This window comes from Panulirus ornatus, chromosome 43 (assembly GCF_036320965.1).
Source record: "Panulirus ornatus isolate Po-2019 chromosome 43, ASM3632096v1, whole genome shotgun sequence".
Lineage (NCBI taxonomy): Eukaryota > Metazoa > Arthropoda > Malacostraca > Decapoda > Palinuridae > Panulirus > Panulirus ornatus.
In genome coordinates, this window is record NC_092266.1 from 28809439 (window position 1) to 28829326 (window position 19888).

Consider the following 19888-nt stretch of genomic DNA (forward strand, 5'->3'; position numbering starts at 1 on the left):
GCCTGACGAGTGAGCGTTGCCACCTGCGGCATCACAGACGCCATGCTCTCCTCCCGAGGTTGATCTTCCTCCCTGCCGGAGCAGGACGAAGTGGCAGAGCGCAGGAGAGCCACCACAACACCCGTGGCTGCAATAGGTTCATCTCAGCAGCAGTGTTGGTCGTGCGAAGTGGTAGGTGTGTCGGGCTGGAGGACCTGCCACGCCTGGAGCCACACGGGGCACCACCGCCTCCCAGTAAACTGCTGCCCCAACACGAATGAAATGTTTGCCCGCCTTTAAGGAAACGATTACTACTACGCAGCAGCTGGTAATGAAGTCTGGAATAATAATCTGATAATCTCGAGAAAATAGAAGGTGTAGAGGCAGGAGACGGTGTAATACCAATTTAAAGATAAGAACTAGAAGCAATATTCCACGAGAAGTACCTTGGATTTTCAGGGACTGCGGAACCTGACAGCTGTGACTTGTCTCACACACGCAAACAACCCGACGCTGATCACAACGAACATCCATCGTCCCATCATCAGACCATCCCTATGTGTGTGATGAAAGCATCCGACGTGTCTTAATCCCATCACCCAGAACTTGGCTTAGCGTCGGCAAAGCCTTGGCAATAGAGTACTTCAGCCAAAACAATACGAAACGAATTGAACTAAAATGCTACAATCTATTTCGTGTTAGAGCTTGAGGTCAGATTAGTGAGTGTAGGGTCCGTGACGGCAGCGGTGCCGCAGCGTGATCGATGATGGCCGGGGCAAGACCCCACACGGTCCTTGATATTCCCCAGCACAGTCACTGGCTGGTATATATTTACCTTCCCGGAAACAAAACACGCGTATGCAACGGAATACCAGCAACCCCTTGAGAACACCCGCGAAGGAGAGGAGAAGCGAGGGAAACAAGATGGGTGTATGGGGTGGGTGGTGGTGGCTAAGAAGGACTTTAAGAACAGAAGCTACTATAAGGGAGCCTGCCGTGAGTGAGTTGACACATCTAAGAGCTGAGACGGCCGAGCCATACATCCAGGGGGGAGGAGAGTGGCGTGAGACAAGGGCCCGCACTAGGCCTGGGGCCTGGCGAATCTTTAACAACAACAACCTGACAAGTTGCGTGACGTTATCGTTAATGGTGTGTGAAAACTCGCATGACGGCGTCACATTTTCACGGTCCTCGGCTTCACATTTTTAATTTTCCTGGAGCGTTTGATTTGCAAGATAATAGTGAAGGACAACAGACTTAATATTTGTTTTCAAATCGTGGTCGGTGTCTTGTTTATTGCCCTGTGTTCTCGAGGTTATGATAATGACCACCGTTGACTCTATGTCGATAGCAAAAGTAAAGATTTCCTAAGATATCAGTTGGTAACATTTATTACGTATTCAGAGGATACTTGTCTGGAGGCGGACGAACAGACGCTGAGACCCCAAACGATCGCTCTGCACGACAGCTCCACCACACTGGCTCGCAGGAAGGGGGGTCAGCTTGGTCGGTTCCTGAGTGGCTGGTGATATGTATCCTGGTGCCGGTCATGATTATAAGTTCAGAAAGTCAAAGGTCATTAGGGATTCGGCTTGATCCCTTGGGAACGACGCGGCGACCTTTGAGTAATATGATGGCATGACCCTTAGACCCGACCCTTGATGATCAGGTTAAGGCTAGATCGGTATATGTAAGGGTCGTCCTGTTGTGGCCAAGGGGGCTACTACAATTTAGTCGCTCTTGCCACAGTTGCTGACACACAAGGTGATCCAACTGTGGTCTTCATCTACGCAGATGACTGGTTTAGGTCACAAGGGAACAGAGGCATTGTTGGTCAGTAGCCGTTCAGCTGTAATCAGGTTTCCCTGTCCAAACGTTCATCAGTTTTCAAAACGGGTATCACACGAGGGATATTACAAAATGAACTTTAGTTAAGAAATATCTGTCCAAATTTCTTTTTCACCTTATCTTTGCCGTCCATCTGGCTCTCTCCCTGTTCCTCCCATTTGTTCTCATCTCCTCACACAATTCACCTCATTCCAAAACATTTCCGTATACGTCTGAGGTTCATCTGAACTTATTCATCCCATGTCTCATTTTCGCGCCTTATAAGCGCACATACTTATCTCTCGACCTCGCGCTACTTACTCTTGTAAACCTCCCAATCACCCGCACTCCTTCCCTGCACCAGGTAACGTCCATATACATATCAGACATGGACAGAAGGTACTTACTGTCGAGGCCAAACCTCGTATAAAGAAAAGAACAACATAGTATAAAAAAAGATTATAGCTATCATCTCAAGGTTTTTAAGGAAGTGAAAATCCCACCTCTGTAAATGTGGCAGGTTGTATAAGTCAGGACACATATAAGGACGCGAATACCTCCCTAAAATTAGCGGTAGAGATCACCCCCCCCCACGAGCACTCAGCAGCCACACTTTAATTATGCACCGTTATGGTTTGCCCTGAGTAGCCTACTTGCGTGGCACAACTAATGGCTGCGTCACGCAAGCAATCAGGCCGCGGGAGGGGAAAAAACTCTTAAGTGTATGGAAGAGAGAAAGAGAAGTAGCGCCATGACGGAGGGAAAGTGCATCGACTCTAGAGTCCAATTGGCATAGTCAGGAGGGTCTGCATTACATTCCACTCTATTGACAAAGTACCAGGAGCGAGAACCTCCCCAGGTGTAGGACTTAGCATTCCATACAAAACCAAGTCAGTCACTAGTATAGCTCGAAAGATTAGCGGAAAGAGAGAAAAATCATCCGAGTTTAGGCGAGACCCTTAGTTTTTCATGAGGCAGACGTGGCTGTGTGTATAATGGAGTTTTCCCAAAACGAATTAGACTTTACTGTCATTACCGCCCATGTTTTCTGCATCGGAGTGCTGGAACCATAGCTATACACATGGAATGGGTTGGGAAAGCTGTGCTGAGGTTCAGAAAGATAAGAAAACTAGTTTTGATAGCGCTAAAGGTAACTGCATAGTTTATGTCAGCCTGGCTGGGGTGAAATCCAATCCAAACAAGATTTAATGATGTATACACATGTAATGGGACAAGAAGTAAGTCGAGCAAAGGACAGTCAATTGAATATGAACTAAGTGAAAAGTAAAGCTGTGGAGGTGAATTGCCAGCATATCCACGAGCTGGATTATTAGTTGATGAGGAAAAAGTGGCTGATGGAAAGAAGAAGAAGATGGGAGACAAGTTAAAGCCATGGAGAACACCACAGTTGGTATAGGACAGGAAGAATTGGTAGCTTCATCCTCAGTTATGGGAACTGACAGACAAAAGAGCTGAATGAGGGAAGAGAGCTTAGAATTCAAATCCCTATGACAAATACTGTTAAAAGCTTTCGATACATACAGGGGGCCCATGATGACATAGGCTTCCTCAAATTACCTGAGTGTTGTTGAGTAGAGGAAGGAGTGAGTGATGCAAGACGCTTGTGGAAGGGAGAGTTGAGAGATGATCTCAAGGCTGAAAATAATGGAATAGAAAGCAACACCACAGCAGTGAGACGGAGTAGAACGGTCGATACATTACTACGATGTGGTAAAACGACTCTAATGATAAAGCTAAGTGAAGGGACTTCGTGTTCTCAGGACACATGAGACTGTCCTCCACAGATAGTTTACTAAGAAAAAAAAAAAAGAGAATGAACTTCCATGCAGGCAGAAGAGGCTATCCCTCAGTGGATGGCAAATTATGTAAGCAGGAGGAACTGAGACTTATGAAATAAGACCAGATTATGACTGTCATTGCGCACGCAACAAGTCACAGGAACTTGCATAGGAGAGACTCATGGGGCTGCAGATAGTCTTCAACCTTTCACCAGAAGATACCACGCAACAGAAATAGATCGTAAGGAAGGAAAGCTATACACTGGTTAACGTCATCATTGCCTTAGAGTCATGGAAAAGGGATTTGTGTTGAAGGATACTTACACCATGAATTAGACCCAAATTAAAGTGTGCGTCTCTAGATTGTTGACCCAGCCTGTGATATATATATATATATATATATATATATATATATATGTGTGTGTGTGTGTGTGTGTGTGTGTGTGTGTGTGTGTGTGTGTGCCTATTTGCACTATACGGGGAAGGATTTTTACACTCGTGGAGCCCCCCATCTCTTGAATTTTCTGTATTATCGTACAGCCTTTTAAACCAGTTGTTTGTACGTTTACCACATCTTTTTCCAGTTTATTTCACTCGTCTATTGCTCTTCTATAGTAATATCTATTTTTTTCAGCAATTTTCTTGCTTAATTTCATGTTATGTCATCTGGTTATTCTTTCCTGATATTTTTGGAGAATTGTTCACTATTTACGTCGTCAACTTAATGTTTGCCTTCTTTTAGATCTTCTCTATTAGCTCTTTGTGCTTCTTTACGTGCGGTGACCAAGCATGAGAAGGAAATTCAAGTTTGGCCTTTTTATAGGACGTGGTGAGTTTCCTGAATATTCCTCTATCCCTAAACTTTAATGCAATACTTGTAGCAAACAGTTGGTCTTCTTTGCTATTCTCTTGTAGTGCTTTGGTGTCGGGTTTGAGGATGATGTCGACTTGCAAGTTTCTCTCACGCACAGAATCTTGAAGCTTATTTCTTGCCAGATGACTCACTCACATTCCATTTACTTAGAGTGAACTTCATCAACCATGTATCAGGCTTTGAAGTCTGTTAAGGTCCCCTTGTAAGCTGATGCAATCCTCTCCGCTTTTCACTTCCTTCTTGACTTTACATCATCAGCAAACATAATCAGGTAAGAGTCCATATTCCTCCCTGCAAGTCATTCACATTCATCAAGAAGCGCGATTGTCCCAGAATAGAACCCTGCAGAACTCCACTGGTGACCTCAACCCATTTCGAGAAGGTTCCAGCGATATGGGTCCTTTGCTCTCTTCCACAAAGATGATCCATCCATCAAAGGAAAGTCTCCCCTTCCCCTCCCCAATTATTCCTGCCTGGTGATCCACCCTCTTAATTGGCTTACCATGATGTACACTGTCATTTGTTTGCTGGCAATCCGGATGCAAACAGTCCAAGTAGCCTTCTTGTTTGTACATCACTGAGTTTACTCTCTCGTAGATATCATTGAGGTTCGTTGCGCATTACTTACTTCTCATAGAACCGCCTTGTCTCATGGGTAATGTTTCATCTGCAGGAAGCGTCCATTTCCTTTCTGCATTTACTGATTTGTACTGTACGGGAGGGATTTTAGCACTCCCGTCTATATGATACTCTTCGTCTAATTCATGTTTCGTGTCTGTGTTGTGATTCCTGTCCTGTGTGACAGTCCCTGTCTATGTGATGGTTTTTATCTGTATGATCGTTCCTGTCGTTGTAGTGGTCCCTGTCTGGGTCACAGTTCCTGATCGTGTAAATGGATCCTTTCCTGTCTGTTTGATGGTCTTTTTTCATGTGTGTCTGATGGCCTGTGTCTGTGTATTGATCTCTTTCTTCCTGGTGGTTGCTACCCTTGTGATATCCCTTATCTGTGTGATAAAGTCTTTGCATGATACTTCCTATCTAGATAATGGTCCGTTAGTATATGACGCCGCTCCTTTCTGTAAAATGGTCCCTGTTGTACGATGGTCCTTGTCTGTATAGTGGTCCCTGTCTGTACAGTGGTTAGTCAGCACATTGTAATTGTCTGTGCAGTAAACCATGTTCTTTTTTTTTCATTGTCACAGACATCGCGTGGACAAAATATGCCCCAAAGGCCATCGAAAGTGAAAGGGAAAAATATGAGAAAAAAATGTAGAAAGTAATCAGAGCTCCTCAGATGTTTAGGCCTGAGTCTTAAAGATAGTAAGGTGATAGGAAAAGGGAAAGACGAAAGGAGTAAGAGAATTACACTGCTTGACTACGGAAGGAAAGAATGTTGGCGTTATAACAACCACTCCTCGAGTGACCAGTCTCCACACATGAACTTGTGGCAAGAAGCAGCCACACGGATGACACAGGTCCAAGCCTTGGTGGTGGAGACACATGCAATGCGCCGAGCAAGGCTTGCTTCCAAGACGAAGTATAAGTCTGGGTTTCTGGGGACAGACGAAAGAGGCGGACAACGATCGGAGACGCACTCTCATAGGATTCGAAGATGTATGCTATTTGGGCCATACGCCTAGTTCACTTGGAGCTGGGAAAGATGGTAGAAACTAAAAGTAAAGATCAGATAGTGAAGAAGACACTTGGAGAGTTGGGTTTCAGGTAGAGATCAGGAGAATTGGACAAATGGCGTTCTATAGAGGGTATGTTAGATATGACACAGTGAATGTTGCAGGAATGAGTGGAGGAAAACCCAGGTCTTGAAACTGTCTGAAGAAGTGGGTTCGGTCCAGTTGCTTGAGATCGGCGAAGGAGACACTGGGAACCCTCCAGCCCTCCTCGCCCGGAGGCGCCATTCTGATTCAATATGGGAGGCACCTGATAAAGGCATACTGCCAAAAAAGGGAGGAAAGACTAGAGTACTTATGGGCAGGGCTAAAACACGGCACTCACCGCGGGGAAATACAGAGTTACGAGGAACAAGTCGTGTGAGTTACGTGTTGTCGGGCATTACGTGTGAGATGAAGGGACTGTATATTTGTGGACTGAATGACGGCAGCCCACATGTGGCCGAGGCAGAATGAAAAGAAAGCAATCTGAGCCAAAGGAGTGAAATATGACATCTTCTGAAGCGCTGGTTTATTGCGCAACTGTCCCTGGCCCTCCCGATACCCAGGATGAGGCTGCATGTCTCCCACTACCTAAAACTACACAGTAAAATGTTATGGTCTCTGTATATTGGTCCAGTCTGTACGATGAAACGTGTCCGTCATTAAAATGGTTCCTGTCTGTATGATGGTCCCTGTCTGTTCTGTGCGATAGTCTGTGACTATACGATGACACTTGTCTGTGCAATCGTCTTGTTTTTATACCAGAGAGTGTAAACAGCATGAGACCAGTACCCTAATTATGAAACTAGACATGCGTTCGCCTTTATCCACTCCTAACTTGGTTTTAGGTCATTGGAAATTATGACCCCTGAGTATCTTTCCTGATTTTCTTTGTGTGGGTTAATAGAATCTGTAGTTTACCTTCTTATTTTTATTTACGGTCGATGCGCAAGATTTTTTTTCACTTATTATAATACATTTACTACATGTCGACCCAGTTTATAAGTTTGTATATATCAGCTTGCAACTGTAGACGCCACATTCCCCATCTGTGTATCGTCTATAAATGCAGATGTGTGTGTGTGTGTGTGTGTGTGTGTGTGTGTGTGTGTGTGTGTGTGTGTGTGTGTGTGTATCTGTGTGTGTGTGTGTGTGTGTGTGTGTGTGTGTGTGTGTATCAGCCTAAACCAGGGACCCATTATCGACCAGACCCGTGGGAAGGAGGGATAGCTGGGCTTGGTGCTGGCCGACTGCAGCGTCCAGAATTCGAACCCATGCGGTCCCGTGCTGACTCATGGTCAGCAACGCTAACCACTGCACCACAGAGGCCCCGTACATAATGGTTCCTATCGATGTGATGGTCCTTGTTTCATTGGTGGTCCCTTTGTGTATGATGGTCCCTGTCTGTACGATTGTTCCTGTCTGTTAGATAAACACTATCTGTGTGATGGTCCCTGTCTGAACGATGGTCTCTGTCTGTAAGATGGCCTCTGCCGCATGATGATTGTCCCTATCTATACGATGGTCCCCGTCTGCGTGATGGTCCCTATCTATATGATGGTCCCCGTCTGTGTGATGGTCCCTTTCTATATGATGGTCCCCGTCTGTGTGATGGTCCCTTTCTATATGATGGTCCCCGTCTGTGTGATGGTCCCTTTCTATATGATGGTCCCCGTCTGTGTGATGGTCCCTTTCTATATGATGGTCCCCGTCTGTGTGATGGTCCCTTTCTATATGATGGTCCCCGTCTGTGTGATGGTCTCTCTTATATCATAGCCCCCGTTTGTGTGGTGGTCTCTGTGGACCCTCATGATGAACCCCACAGCCCATAGCCGCTCCGACAGACCTCGCAGTGAGAACGTACAGTAACACACCAGCAACTCTGCCACCATCACCATCCTGCACTGTGGTTCAGTTAGCATTGCTCAAGTTCTGCCACCATTACATGGCATTACCTTTATATTCTGTGGTCAGTCTACACCCGACGGTCAAGCCGGAACCACACGGCGTCCATCAACCTCACACGCCTCCACGACCAAATCATATATATATATATATATATATATATATATATATATATATATATATATATATATATATATATATATATACCCAACGTTTCTCTAGATTATTCTTCTCTTCTTCCCTGTTACTTCACCCTTTGGCTTACCTTCATCTATATATATATATTCTATTGGTATATTTAGATTTTTTTTTTTAGTACAGGAGAAGAAGAATGATCCAGATGTGTTGTTGAGAGGAACATGTAGGCCTATGCTGGTGTATGGAGGCCAGTGTTAAGTGAGCCACGGTAAGGTAAGGGAAGGTCCAGTGCTCGGGTGTCTGGCTGTATCTCTGCATCTACCATCCTGCTTCCTATGATCGAAGCCACAAATGGAATCATAGTAACAGGAAATGTTGTATTCCCAGTTTCTTCACGAGTACGGGTCTCATGTGATCTGATGGCTTATGTTTGTGTCGCAAACCCTTTATTTATAGGTACATACGGGTAATTGTGATGCATCGGGAAGTGTTAGATGAACGAGAGATGCAGGTGTGGGGAGGTGCCCTTGTGACGAAACTGGCTGGGAGACATGATGGTAAACGGGGGAGGGAAGACAGTCATTACAAGGCTCCAGCCATGGCTTACCTGCTGTGGTGTGAGTGTAGGGCAGCGGCTCCACCGTCTCCTTCAGCTCTGCCTCACAGCCACATCTCCCTGGACGCCCCGGTCACACGCCCGACCACATGCTCACCTGAGCCAGATCTGGTGCCACTCTTGTCACAGGAGGTCACACAGCCGCCGAGACTGACGGCTGGCGGTGGAGGAAGACCCCGGGCACGTTACGGGGTGGCAGGTGTTCGTGGCTCACACCTGTCCTGCCCGTCCTTTCTGACTACACTAGACGGCCCACGGCGGCACGTGTTGCGCTCTGGTAGATCACTGGAATGTAAAGCCCCAGTCTGTGTGTCCCGAGGGTGTGTGGGAGCGCCGTGTGCCGGGGAGTCCTAGCGTGGCCAGGGTGCAAGGTGAGGTCTGGCCTGACTGCAGGTAGTGGCGCGGGCCGAGGGGACAGGTACGGCGGGGGCTGCTCACCACACCTCAGGCGTCACACACGCTGCCACGCCGTTCCCGATACATTTTACTTGGTCTGCCCGCATCACCTGTGCTGCCGGACGAGGACTGGAGCGGCACAGGAGCCCAGGTGAGGGGCGGGTCAGAGGTTATCGGCAGCAGTAGTGGGGCCGTGCTAGCGAGGCAGCGCGCCCTCCCCGGGGTCAGACGAGGCCACCACCGTTACCGGCAGTAGTAGGAGCACCAGCTGTCAACTCAGGGTGCGGGCAGGGTGACTGCGGCCCTGCGGACGGACGATGTGGTGCGGGCAGGTGTGTACGGGCGTGCGGCTGAGAATAGGTGACGGGCAGGAGCGGCGTGCGTCCTGACAGGGGTGCTGGGCGCCACTGACGGATCGATGAGGGGACCTGTGGCGGCGCTGATCAACAGGTGGGGCCGCCACCTGCCAGGTGCGCACTGATGCCGCCCTCTCTACAACATTTCTGCACCCGATACATCTTCCCTCCCTACACTTGGCTTCAGGTGTACTTTATCCCCCCAGTACAGCCTTAGTCACCTGCAGTAACCCGTGGATCTCCGTAAGAGAGGCCTGGAGGCGAGAGCCGAGCGACACTTGGCAACCCAGGCCAGGTGCGCAGGATCGCTACCCTCACAACCCCCACGGAAAATTTCCCTCGTCGTCTTGGATTAACAGTACTCGCACGCTGCACCTGGCAACCCCAGATCCTCATAAAAGACTAAGGTTGAGTATTGAGATGGACGGTAGCATGGTGGAGAGTGTGGCAGGCGAAGGCAAGGTCCTCTGCGGACGAAAGGGCCTCCGGATCCCAGTGTCGCAGGACCCCAGCTTAATACCCCATTCCTTCCCCCACGCTGCGGGAGGCTCCTCTCCTCCTCCCTCCCTTCCTCCCTCCCTCCCTCACCCCAGCCCTCACTCACTCCGCTTAACATTCAATCCCGCATATCCTCCACTCTGCTTCATCCTACCACATCCTTATGCTAGCATATTCAGCACACATACATTATTCAGTCTCGTGGCAAGGCGGCCTCATCCGGCGTGTTCAGGTAGGGTGTGTGGCGGAGATGCCAGTATCCAGCCCCCGTGTAATACACACACCAACACGGCTTAAACACTTAGCTACTCCGCTGTTTGCTGCCAAGACTTACTGGAGGCGCGGGGGGCCGTCTGCTCTCACCTCACCTCACCGTCCTGCCTCCTTCATGCACACACCCCTGCTGCACAGTACCTCTCCTCCTCACTCCCTCCTTCCACACTCCCTCCTTACGCCCTCCTTTTATGAACCCTCCCTCCCTCTCTGCAGGCTCCCTCCTCCTCCCAACCTTCCTCCCTCCACAATTCTTCCGTGAGCACTCTCCCCTCACTGCACGCTTCCTTACACCTGACACATTCCCTCCCCTTTACACTCCCTTTCTACACCCTGCTTCTTGCACTCCCACTGTTTACACTCCCTCCATGAGCCCTCCTTCCTTGAAACCTCCATCCTTACACACTTCACCTAATACACTCCTTCCTTACACCCTCCTTTCTAACGTTCCCTATCCTTACCCACTCTTTCCTTAGACACACTATTCCTACATACTCCCTCTAAGACTCCTTACTTACACGTCCTATCCTTGCACACTCTTTCCTTAAGTATCCTGTCTTTACACACCCCATCCTTACACACTACTTCATCCTTAGACACTCCCTCCTTGCACATCCTACCTGAACACACTCCATCCTTACACACCTCATCTTTACATTTCCAGAATCCAGCCGCAGTGTAGAGTCGTCGGGAACTTTTTCCAGTCCACGCTTTACTAAAGGAATCCCATGGCGGTATGTTCTTTCCTGTACCGCTTGGATTTCTGTACTCATCATCCTCCAGCCGGCAGTTGAGCCGGAGGGAGAGGTGGCTGAGGAGGTGTCCTGTACTTTGCTGTCCTGTTCTTACCACTATCTTCAGGCCACTGTATCAGATAGCCTCGTTATGGACCATGAGGTCTTCTGTTACCTGTCCTTCCCATGTGCTCACACTCCACTCTCACACTACTCTTCCCCTGCACATTCCTTCGTTATAGTCTCCTCTTGCACATCTTTCATTACACACTCCCTCCATACCCGCCTTCTCCTTACACACTCCCGCCCTGCTTAACTCCTTTCTGAGTGTCCAAGTGCGTCCTCGATCCCAACCCCACCCATCCATGTCCTTAGCTGGACCCGAACCCCATACGTATAGAAATAAAGGTCTAACTGCTCCCTCCCTAACCCAGATTCACTTTCCATACACCAGCTAACTACCAGGTCTGGGATGGAACGACGTCATATTCTCCATCCATTTATTCATTATCATAAAGTAAGCTCACTTTAAGTATGGGCGTGTAGCCTCTGAACACTTCCCCTCTACTGTTAAACTAAAGTACCGAGCCTTGGGGCACTTCCTGTCTCCGCTAGACGGGAGGGGTCAAGCCCTAAAGGAGTTCACTGGGTCCCTGGCGGTCGCTTGAAGAAGGCAAGACACGGTAGAGGTGTTCATGGGCACGTTACACTCGCTTTTCATACAGCGAGCGGTAATGTGCGAAGCGTGGCATATCTCCAGGTACGTCCTGTGGCTGGAGACTGTCATTCACGCAAATGACATGTTGTCAGGTGAGTACTGGCAGCGGAGTATGAAGTATTTGTTAGCAAGCGGAATGGCTGCACGTCCCATGATGTATTGAGTTTATTGATGGAACTCAGACTGCAGCACCAGACCCCTCTCCTGGCGTGGTGCTCGTATGGTGACCCTGATGAGATGGGACTTGGCTGATCATACGCGGCTGAGGCGCGTCAGATGAATTCATTTTATAATCGCCCAGAGGCTGAGGTCAGCAGCAAAGGGCGTGTCGGCATCTAATGTGGCTATCAGTAACCCGTGTCATCTGAGGAAGGAAGTAAACCCCATACATACAAGATATACAAGAGGGTCGACGAGGAGGCGCGAGAGGCAGATAGTTTCCGTGTGGGAGTTCACATCTCGGAAACTTAATTGTTGTGTATTAGGTTAACAGTCTAGTGTCTCACGAAGAAGGTGAGCAGCCTACACCTCAGAGATTGACCTACATAGCGATATTCTGAGCTGCCTCTGTCAGTAAAACTAGGGCTGTGGTAGGAGTATCTTCACAAACACTGGAGAAAATTTCGGTTGTTGTGCTGAACATAGCCGCAAATGTAAACATTGTCGTCTGATTCATTCCCATACGTTTACTGAGTGTAGTCGTAATCCCTCATCTGAAGAACAGAATCAAGGACTAAGCAAATCTGTAAATTACAAAGCCGTATCAGTCACAACAGTAAGACTCAATCCTATAGTTTCTCGTCTTGTGGAGACTAATAGGCTTTGATGTCTCTACCATAGATCATCACTTCACTCTAAAAAGAGTCGTGTGGCTGAAAAGTGATTTCAGAAAATATCTTGAAAAAAAAATACAACCCCGTTTCCCTATGTTTCTTGGACACAAAATTAGCTTTTAATTTTGCAGGTCATTAGAAGTTGTCCTCCAGACTATTGAATAAAGGTACCGACAAGTCTTATAAATCCACGAGAGTTTGCAGCCCAGCAGGTCAGAGTTACCTCAGAGATGAACAAGCGATTCAATAGGATCGGTCAGAGTGTGTTGTGTAATATGGACAGTACTCAGTCCCTTGGCTGATGTAATCCCAGCGCACCAACTTAACATCGGTGACGTGACTCTACGGGTGGACCCAAATGAGAATAGATTCCATGACACGCATGTACTCTCCATTTGATGAGAAGCCTCCATTCCAGGTCCTACGACGACTGAGAGTGGCTTGTAGACGGGTCGTTGTACTTGTAGATGACTCTTGTTCCTAAAGGAGAATTGTAGTTTACAATGTAGCGGAGGTAGTGATTCTTCCTTCCTTCTATAGTAACTGAATTAGGGAAGTCTAGGAGATCCGTAACCATACTACGTGAAGCTTACGTGATGTGGAGGAAGTTTACAAAAGGAAATTGTTGGAGGATTTTGCGGAAGTGTGTGTGTGTGACGCGGCAGGTATAAGCCGTGGAAAAGGGAGGTACAGGTTGGTGGAATGAAGATTTCACTCCTCTGCAGATAGGGGAAACATACCCCTCCACCAGCGCTACTTGGAAGATGAAGAAATTAAGAATAAAGTATTTCTATCTTTTATTGTTGTGATGAAGAGAGTACTTCTCCCTGATCACAGTATTGTAAAATACGTTTGAATACAGTAAGGAGGCACAGGGGGCGTAACATGTGCCAATCAGTGTTGCCAGACGTATAAATACTAATGCGTTTTTCTCTTTTCTATTATATCACTAATTAGATTATTTTTGTACACACTTTCAGTATCATATGAGCACAATTTGATTAAATAGAAACACCTATTTTGCATGGAAAATTCAAGAAATCTTAAATGAAAAGAACTCCATGTAAACTCAACTGGAGTTTACTCTCTCAACTGGAGTTTATTTTCCTGTTGGGACAGTGGGACGTCATACTTTTCCTCCTCATGCCTACAGGGTCACTAAGCCCTTCGGCCATTTCGTTTTCTTTCATTTAGGTGAGGCTCACGGCCTCTGGCAACTTTCTGTCACCATGCTAACGAAACTGGTGCCATCGTAAAGATGCCAGGTTGAAGAGATTAAGAGGCACGAAGGTCGGGACCCCACAGCGAAATGGTTAATGGAGGAAAAGTTAGGGTTCGCAGCGAAAGGTGCCTGATGAGGAGAGAGGAGAAAAGAGAGTCTTGAGGGAAAGGATGAATCTGCTTGAGAATGGTGGTGCATGGCGGGCTAAAGTGTAGAATATTAAATCCTTCATTAAAACGTGAAGGAGAAAAAAGGGAAACTAAGTTACGTTCTTATGAAATCGAAGGAAAATAATAAGGTCTAATGGAGGGAGGTAAATATGTGTGAAAGAGGTGATTATGTATGGAAGAATATGTTAGACAAAGAGAATATTGATGCCAGAGGATGATGTTTATAAGAAACAACGGGAAATTATGAGGGAAAAAAAAGACTTTACGATTGGCACCATAGAATTAAAGGTAGGGAGAGAAAGGAACAGGTGATAAAGGAGAGGGGAAGATATTACGAGGGAGGAAGTTAGAAGAGAAATGATGTGCCAGAAGAATAGAAAAGTCGGAGATTATACATAGACCAGCGAATAAAGAGTGGATGTTTTACTCCCGAGTGAGTCTGGAATGTGTTTCTGAAAGCATTTGACGGTGGTCATGCTCTTGATGACTGGACGATGGCAATAACTGGTCCACTGTAAACAGAAATACAGAGTCCAAGTGATTGTAAGACTTACAGAGGAACAAGCCCTCTGGGCATGTCGGTCAAGGTATAGGATAGTGTACCATGGAGATGAACTAGGTGGGTTTAGGAAGGAGAGAAAGTGTGTAAACCGGATCTTTCTACGTAGATAGGTAATGGAGAAAGTTCTATAGAAAAGGGAAGGAGATATCTGAAGCATTTATGGAATTAGAAAAAGCATAGGATAAAGGAAATGGAAAAGCTCTCTGGGAAGTCCTGGCTCTATATGTTAGACTTGGAAGACCTTTAAAAGTGTTCACAATGAGAGCAGTACGTGTGCGAGCCAGCAGTGGTGTAAGTAAGTACTTTGAAATAAATGTGGTGTGTCTGGGTTGAGTGATGCCTCTCTACCCTCTCATGTCTCTACCAGTAACTACGACCCGGCACATTTTAAAAGACAGCTTTTTCACTTCCTCCGAAATTCGTAGATACTTTCTTTCTCATCTTTCTCCCTTTCATTAACCTCACTCTATTTCAATTAAGGTCTTTATGTGGACCGTAGACTACATAATAAAAGAAAAATGTTCTGAAAAAGCGAGAATGTTACATTGTAATAGCAGAAAGGTCATGATGAGTTAAAGGTGTGTTAAGGTATTTCGAAGTAAAGTTTAGTTAGAACATTAGTGGGAAAGTTGATGTTGTGAGTCGAGTTTTACAAGGTGTACTGAAAGCTTTGGTGAATGTTAGTAGAGTACCTCAGACAACTGTCTGGGAGTATTTGCCCCATCTCAGATGACTGGCTGTCAAGCCCACGTATATATAGGTCAGGAGAGGTAAAGAATGAAAGAAGCAAAGATAAATAACTTAGCGTAGCACATTTGAAATTCTGTGGAAACAGTAAAGAACGAAGATATAAGAAGGGTAAGTAATGGGGACCAGAAATAGAGAGGTGTGTGGATGAATAGTTTAGGACAGATTTTTCGTGTAGAACAACGGCAGAGGGTAGGGTGGTCAAGCTATGAAGTAATATGGTTAAAGGTGACTGTAGGTAAACCGGGGCGAGATGCAGTAAGAGAGTCGATCAAGGATAGTGATTTTTTTTTCAGACCCAGTTGCCAAAGGAATGATCTGGGATCGAATGCACTGGAAGAATTTTGCCTTTGGAGATGGGGTAAATGGTGACGTGGATCTCAAAGCCAGCGTGCGGTGTGATAGGGTAATGAAATACAAATGGAACGGAAAATCTATTGTTCTTCGACCCTCCAAAGTTTTCCAAATTCTCTTCAACATAAAGTGCATTGTATGGCATATTCGAATAGGCATTTACAGACAAAAAAAAAAAGAGAAAGGATGCATACATCTATAGTTAGAGAATAACACACTCCCTGCGTCGCTAGAAAGCCCACCTCTCCTATAGTCACAGTCGACATGGGGCCCCTCGTTGATGGCGGCAGCCTAGGTGTTTACAGCCATAATTCACGTCCCAGATGGTGTGAATGACCTTGGCGAGTGGCCCCCCCAACCTTAGGGTGGTTTCTCCTGCCTTTCTTGCCCGCAGTCGTAATTCACACCACAGATGGTTGTTAATGACCTTACCGTCGGTCCATAGCCGTTCTAGCTCACGAAGTCATTGTTCGCACCAGAGCGCATGAATGACCTTGGTGTCTAGCACAACCTAGGGCATCAGCAGGTGCAGTACTTCACGGGGCTTTCAAGACGTGTGCCGCCTCCATGTCGTCCTCGTTCAACTACAGGCATCAAGACGCACATGTGTGTGTGTGTGTGTGTGTGTGTGTGTGTGTGTGTAAAAGAACACTGGTTTCTTGAATGTCTTCAGTGATGGAAAGACAATTACAGGTCAAGATCATGAAGGACCCAAAGTCATTTTTGCATTCTGCATCTTACCACCCATTATTCCTGCCCATATCATCATGAGAATCCGCACATACGTAGAAAAAGATACTGTAATCCTTTAAATATTTTCAAGCGTTTATGTTCTACTCTTCCTCGGCCCCAAATTTTGGGTGCAGGTACTTCCGATGCTGTTTTAAACTAGGCACATTTGGCTTTAAAGGCCGATTTGAGGCCATTAAAGGCCACACTGGAGAAAATATGGGCAGAACATAAAAATAGCCTGAAGAAGATCTGGAGAAAACAGAAATATGTGAGGAGGATCAGGATAAGACCTGGGGAGGTTCTGAAGACTCGAGGAGGACCTGGGAATATTCTGGGAACGACTTCGAGAGGAACTGTTGGAGGACGTTAGGAAGACCTAGATGTGATCTGATGATTTAGGAAAGATTTTGGGAGGTTTTGAAGTACACACATTGGCCCTGAAGGCTGATTTGAGACCACTAAAGGCCACCCGGGAAGACATGAGCAGAACCTAAGGAATATCTGTGGAAACACTGAGAAAGATGTGGGGACCTGGATAAAACAAGGGGAGGTTCCGAAGACTCCAGGAGGACCTGGGGAGTTTCTGTGAAAGACTTCAGGATGACCTGTCGGGGGACGTTAGAAAGATTAAAGAAGACCTGATGAAGATTTGGAAAAGAATTGAAAAAGACCGAAAAAGTTTGATGAAATCATGGCAATGATCTTGAGAAGACCTTGGAGACACCTCTTGTGCGTTTTTATTGCTCTTTCACAACTGAACCTTACCATCTAGGAGCGCCAAATTTGGACGTGAATACTTCAGAATTTAAAGGTTTTGAGCTACCGAATGTTAGCGTTGAAGGCCGTTTTAAGCTCACCAGTATGAGTAATTGTGTATTCTGATATGAGAGATTTTAAGAAAGAATCTTCATGATTTTTTTTATATATCTTGCAATTACTTCCTTCACCATTAAGATATTTAGCAGTTGATTGAGGTGTGCAACTGCAAAAGGGAATGCTGTTATGCATAAAGCAACACATTATGTCTATGAATTGTATCTCATTCGCATCCTTTGTGTGTGAAAGCAACTATCTGTCTTTAAAGGAAGGAGACTGAAATCTTTATAATCATACGTGACTTGAGGCAAGAGGAAAAATCCTGAACATGAATCCATTGCAGTACACTAAATTTATTTTGTCGGTACTCTTAGAACGACCACATTCAATTCTGATATGAGCATGCAGTCCCATGTATGACTTTATTATTATTATTATTATTATTATCATTATCATCTCATGGAGATCGAAAATGCTATTCCTTAAAAATATTACAAATGATACTATCCCGATGAAAACAATAACAAACCTGACGATCAGAAGGAGGTGAAATCTGTGCATAGGTTGATATTTATCCAATTTTTCCAGACAGAAGGAAGAGCGAGGCAGGTAAAAATTAATATAAGCAAAAAGCCTTTTAGAAGTGGTATATGGATAAACGTCTATTTTAGCTCTGAGTGTTTTCTGTAATGCTCATGGAAAGGGAACTAATTAACAGTTGTAGGGCATGAGTTTGAGCTGTTTTGTATTGTATTACAGCCTTCTACCATTGTATTTATGTATTATATTGTACTTTTATGACCATTTTTTTGTAGATCACAATGAAGTAAATAGGAGGCCATGTTCCTTGGGCAGATTTACATTATTGATATAGGTATCTGAATAATAAATAACACACAATTTGTAGTTAACTTAATACGGTATGATATAAAAACACCCAGAGTGGATAAGGATCATGCATTTCAAGGCTGCATGTGGTATGGAAGGCATGATTAGGCTATGTAAGTGAAGGGTTGGGAACATCTGGCTTTTCATCTAAGGATGGTTTTTTTGAAGAATGCATCTAGAGGATTTTGAACGGTCTTTGCTATGTAGCCATGGTACCTACTATGATTATCTAACTTTACTTGTAGGCTAATTCTCTTCTTACATTTATGATTGATAAAGGTACTAAGACTTACTTGTGCACTTTCTCTTCATAGTTGTTGGGGGTTTGAGGAGGTTTTGTGCAATACTAGTGGGTAAGAATACATGTTGTAACACCAAAATAAACCCCATATGAATCACACTGCTTGCCTTGGTGGATGCTGCTGCCTGCTAGCAAATGTTCTCTAAAAAAGTGATTGCCTGGAATTGCTGCACATGGTTTTTGAAATTCATGGAAAATATTGGCTTAACATTATTGTGAAAGTAGGTGAAACACTTTTAAGATTAACAGAATGTATGACAGTCTTGCCAGACTCGCAGCAGTCGAAATTTACCCTATTTTCAATGTCATGTGAATGGTGTGGGATAGGATTAGCCTTATGTTTCACTTTTTTTTTTAACTGCAGTTGTTTACATAAAGATTTTGTGCACTGTATGTTGCTTGATCCCACTGTGTTCAGTCACTTCCAGCGTACTCTCTTCAGTATGTGATGTGATTCAGTAAACATGAATAATACTTGTACATTAATTAACCCCATGTTTTCCCAATCCTCATAGCTTTCCCAAATCGCAACTCATTTATTGCCATGGGAGAAAATTTCTTAAATCTCAGTCACACTTCCTTAGTCTCATTTCACTCCAGTTTCAGTACACTATTTTTGGGGAATAAAATTATTTACCTTCTTGAGTGATTTAGGTTATGCCATTGAAGTACACAGTTACTTAAGGAACATTCAGTATCATAGTAATGATAAGTCTTTTATGTATTGTAGGTGCTGGATAATCTTATCAAGCATTGAAACTACACCATCTGGGAAAACCTTGGAAACTCACTGACTGAACCAACTAGAACGCCTTCAAAATGGTAAGTTTCTTTCATTAACATGTGCTTCATTTTTTGAGTTGCTGTGATTATACAAAGGATTGAGTATCCTTTTATAGAGTCCTAGTACTGCTCTTACATCTAAGGCAGTTCTAAGGTTGCATGCATAAGTGATAGAGGTAAACCAAGAGTAAACCCTCTCATCACCCTTCCCAGTTTGTCCTCCATTGCAATATGGTTTTCTTTTCCTTTTCTGTAGGGAGTCCTACAGTTTCTTCTCTTAAGAGCTGGCTGTTTTTGATACTCTAAGATATCATTAGTATCATTAGAATAATGGGTGTAAAATAAGTCAGAGACAAATTTTGAGCTAGTTGGTATCAGATGAATCTTTGTCCAAAAAGCATGTATCTGATATGTTTATGTATGCACATACTACATCTGTAACACATAAATGGTAGTATTGTACAAAATGTAAGTAAAGATCAGGAAAGATTGGGTGGAAACATCTTTGATCAGTTGGGTCTCACAAATAAATAAGAGGTTAGAAGTAGCTGAGGAATGTTCAGCAGTGGAAAATATTTCTCAAGTCAATGAACATTGTTAAAATTATAGAGAAAGAGGAAGGAATCTCAGGGAGATTATTAGCATCACAGTGTTGAGCACCGGGGGGTCATATCCTGTGTTCAGTACATAAGGTTTT

At 45.1% G+C, this 19888-nt stretch overlaps 2 protein-coding genes across 6 annotated transcripts in view; one reads left to right on the forward strand and one right to left on the reverse strand.

Moving 5' to 3' along the window:
- LOC139762463 (ras-specific guanine nucleotide-releasing factor 1-like) overlaps nucleotides 1-10075 on the reverse strand; it is a 112264-nt gene extending 102189 nt beyond the window's left edge. Inside the window, exon 1 of the mRNA XM_071687371.1 lies at nucleotides 8800-10075. The gene's annotated coding sequence lies outside the window, so the exon portion shown is untranslated. The remainder of the gene's footprint in view (nucleotides 1-8799) is intronic.
- Nucleotides 1-19888, forward strand: part of LOC139762465 (coiled-coil domain-containing protein 130 homolog) — a 143352-nt gene that overhangs the window by 116939 nt on the left and 6525 nt on the right. For 3 of the 5 annotated variants that reach the window (XM_071687377.1, XM_071687374.1, XM_071687375.1), the window contains one exon: nucleotides 19139-19230. In XM_071687377.1, the coding sequence (XP_071543478.1) occupies nucleotides 19228-19230 (3 nt within the window). In that variant the 5' untranslated portion in view covers nucleotides 19139-19227. Of the gene's footprint in view, nucleotides 1-17689; nucleotides 17829-19138; nucleotides 19231-19888 lie in introns of those variants that run through there. The other 2 variants (XM_071687372.1, XM_071687373.1) reach the window with 2 other exon arrangements.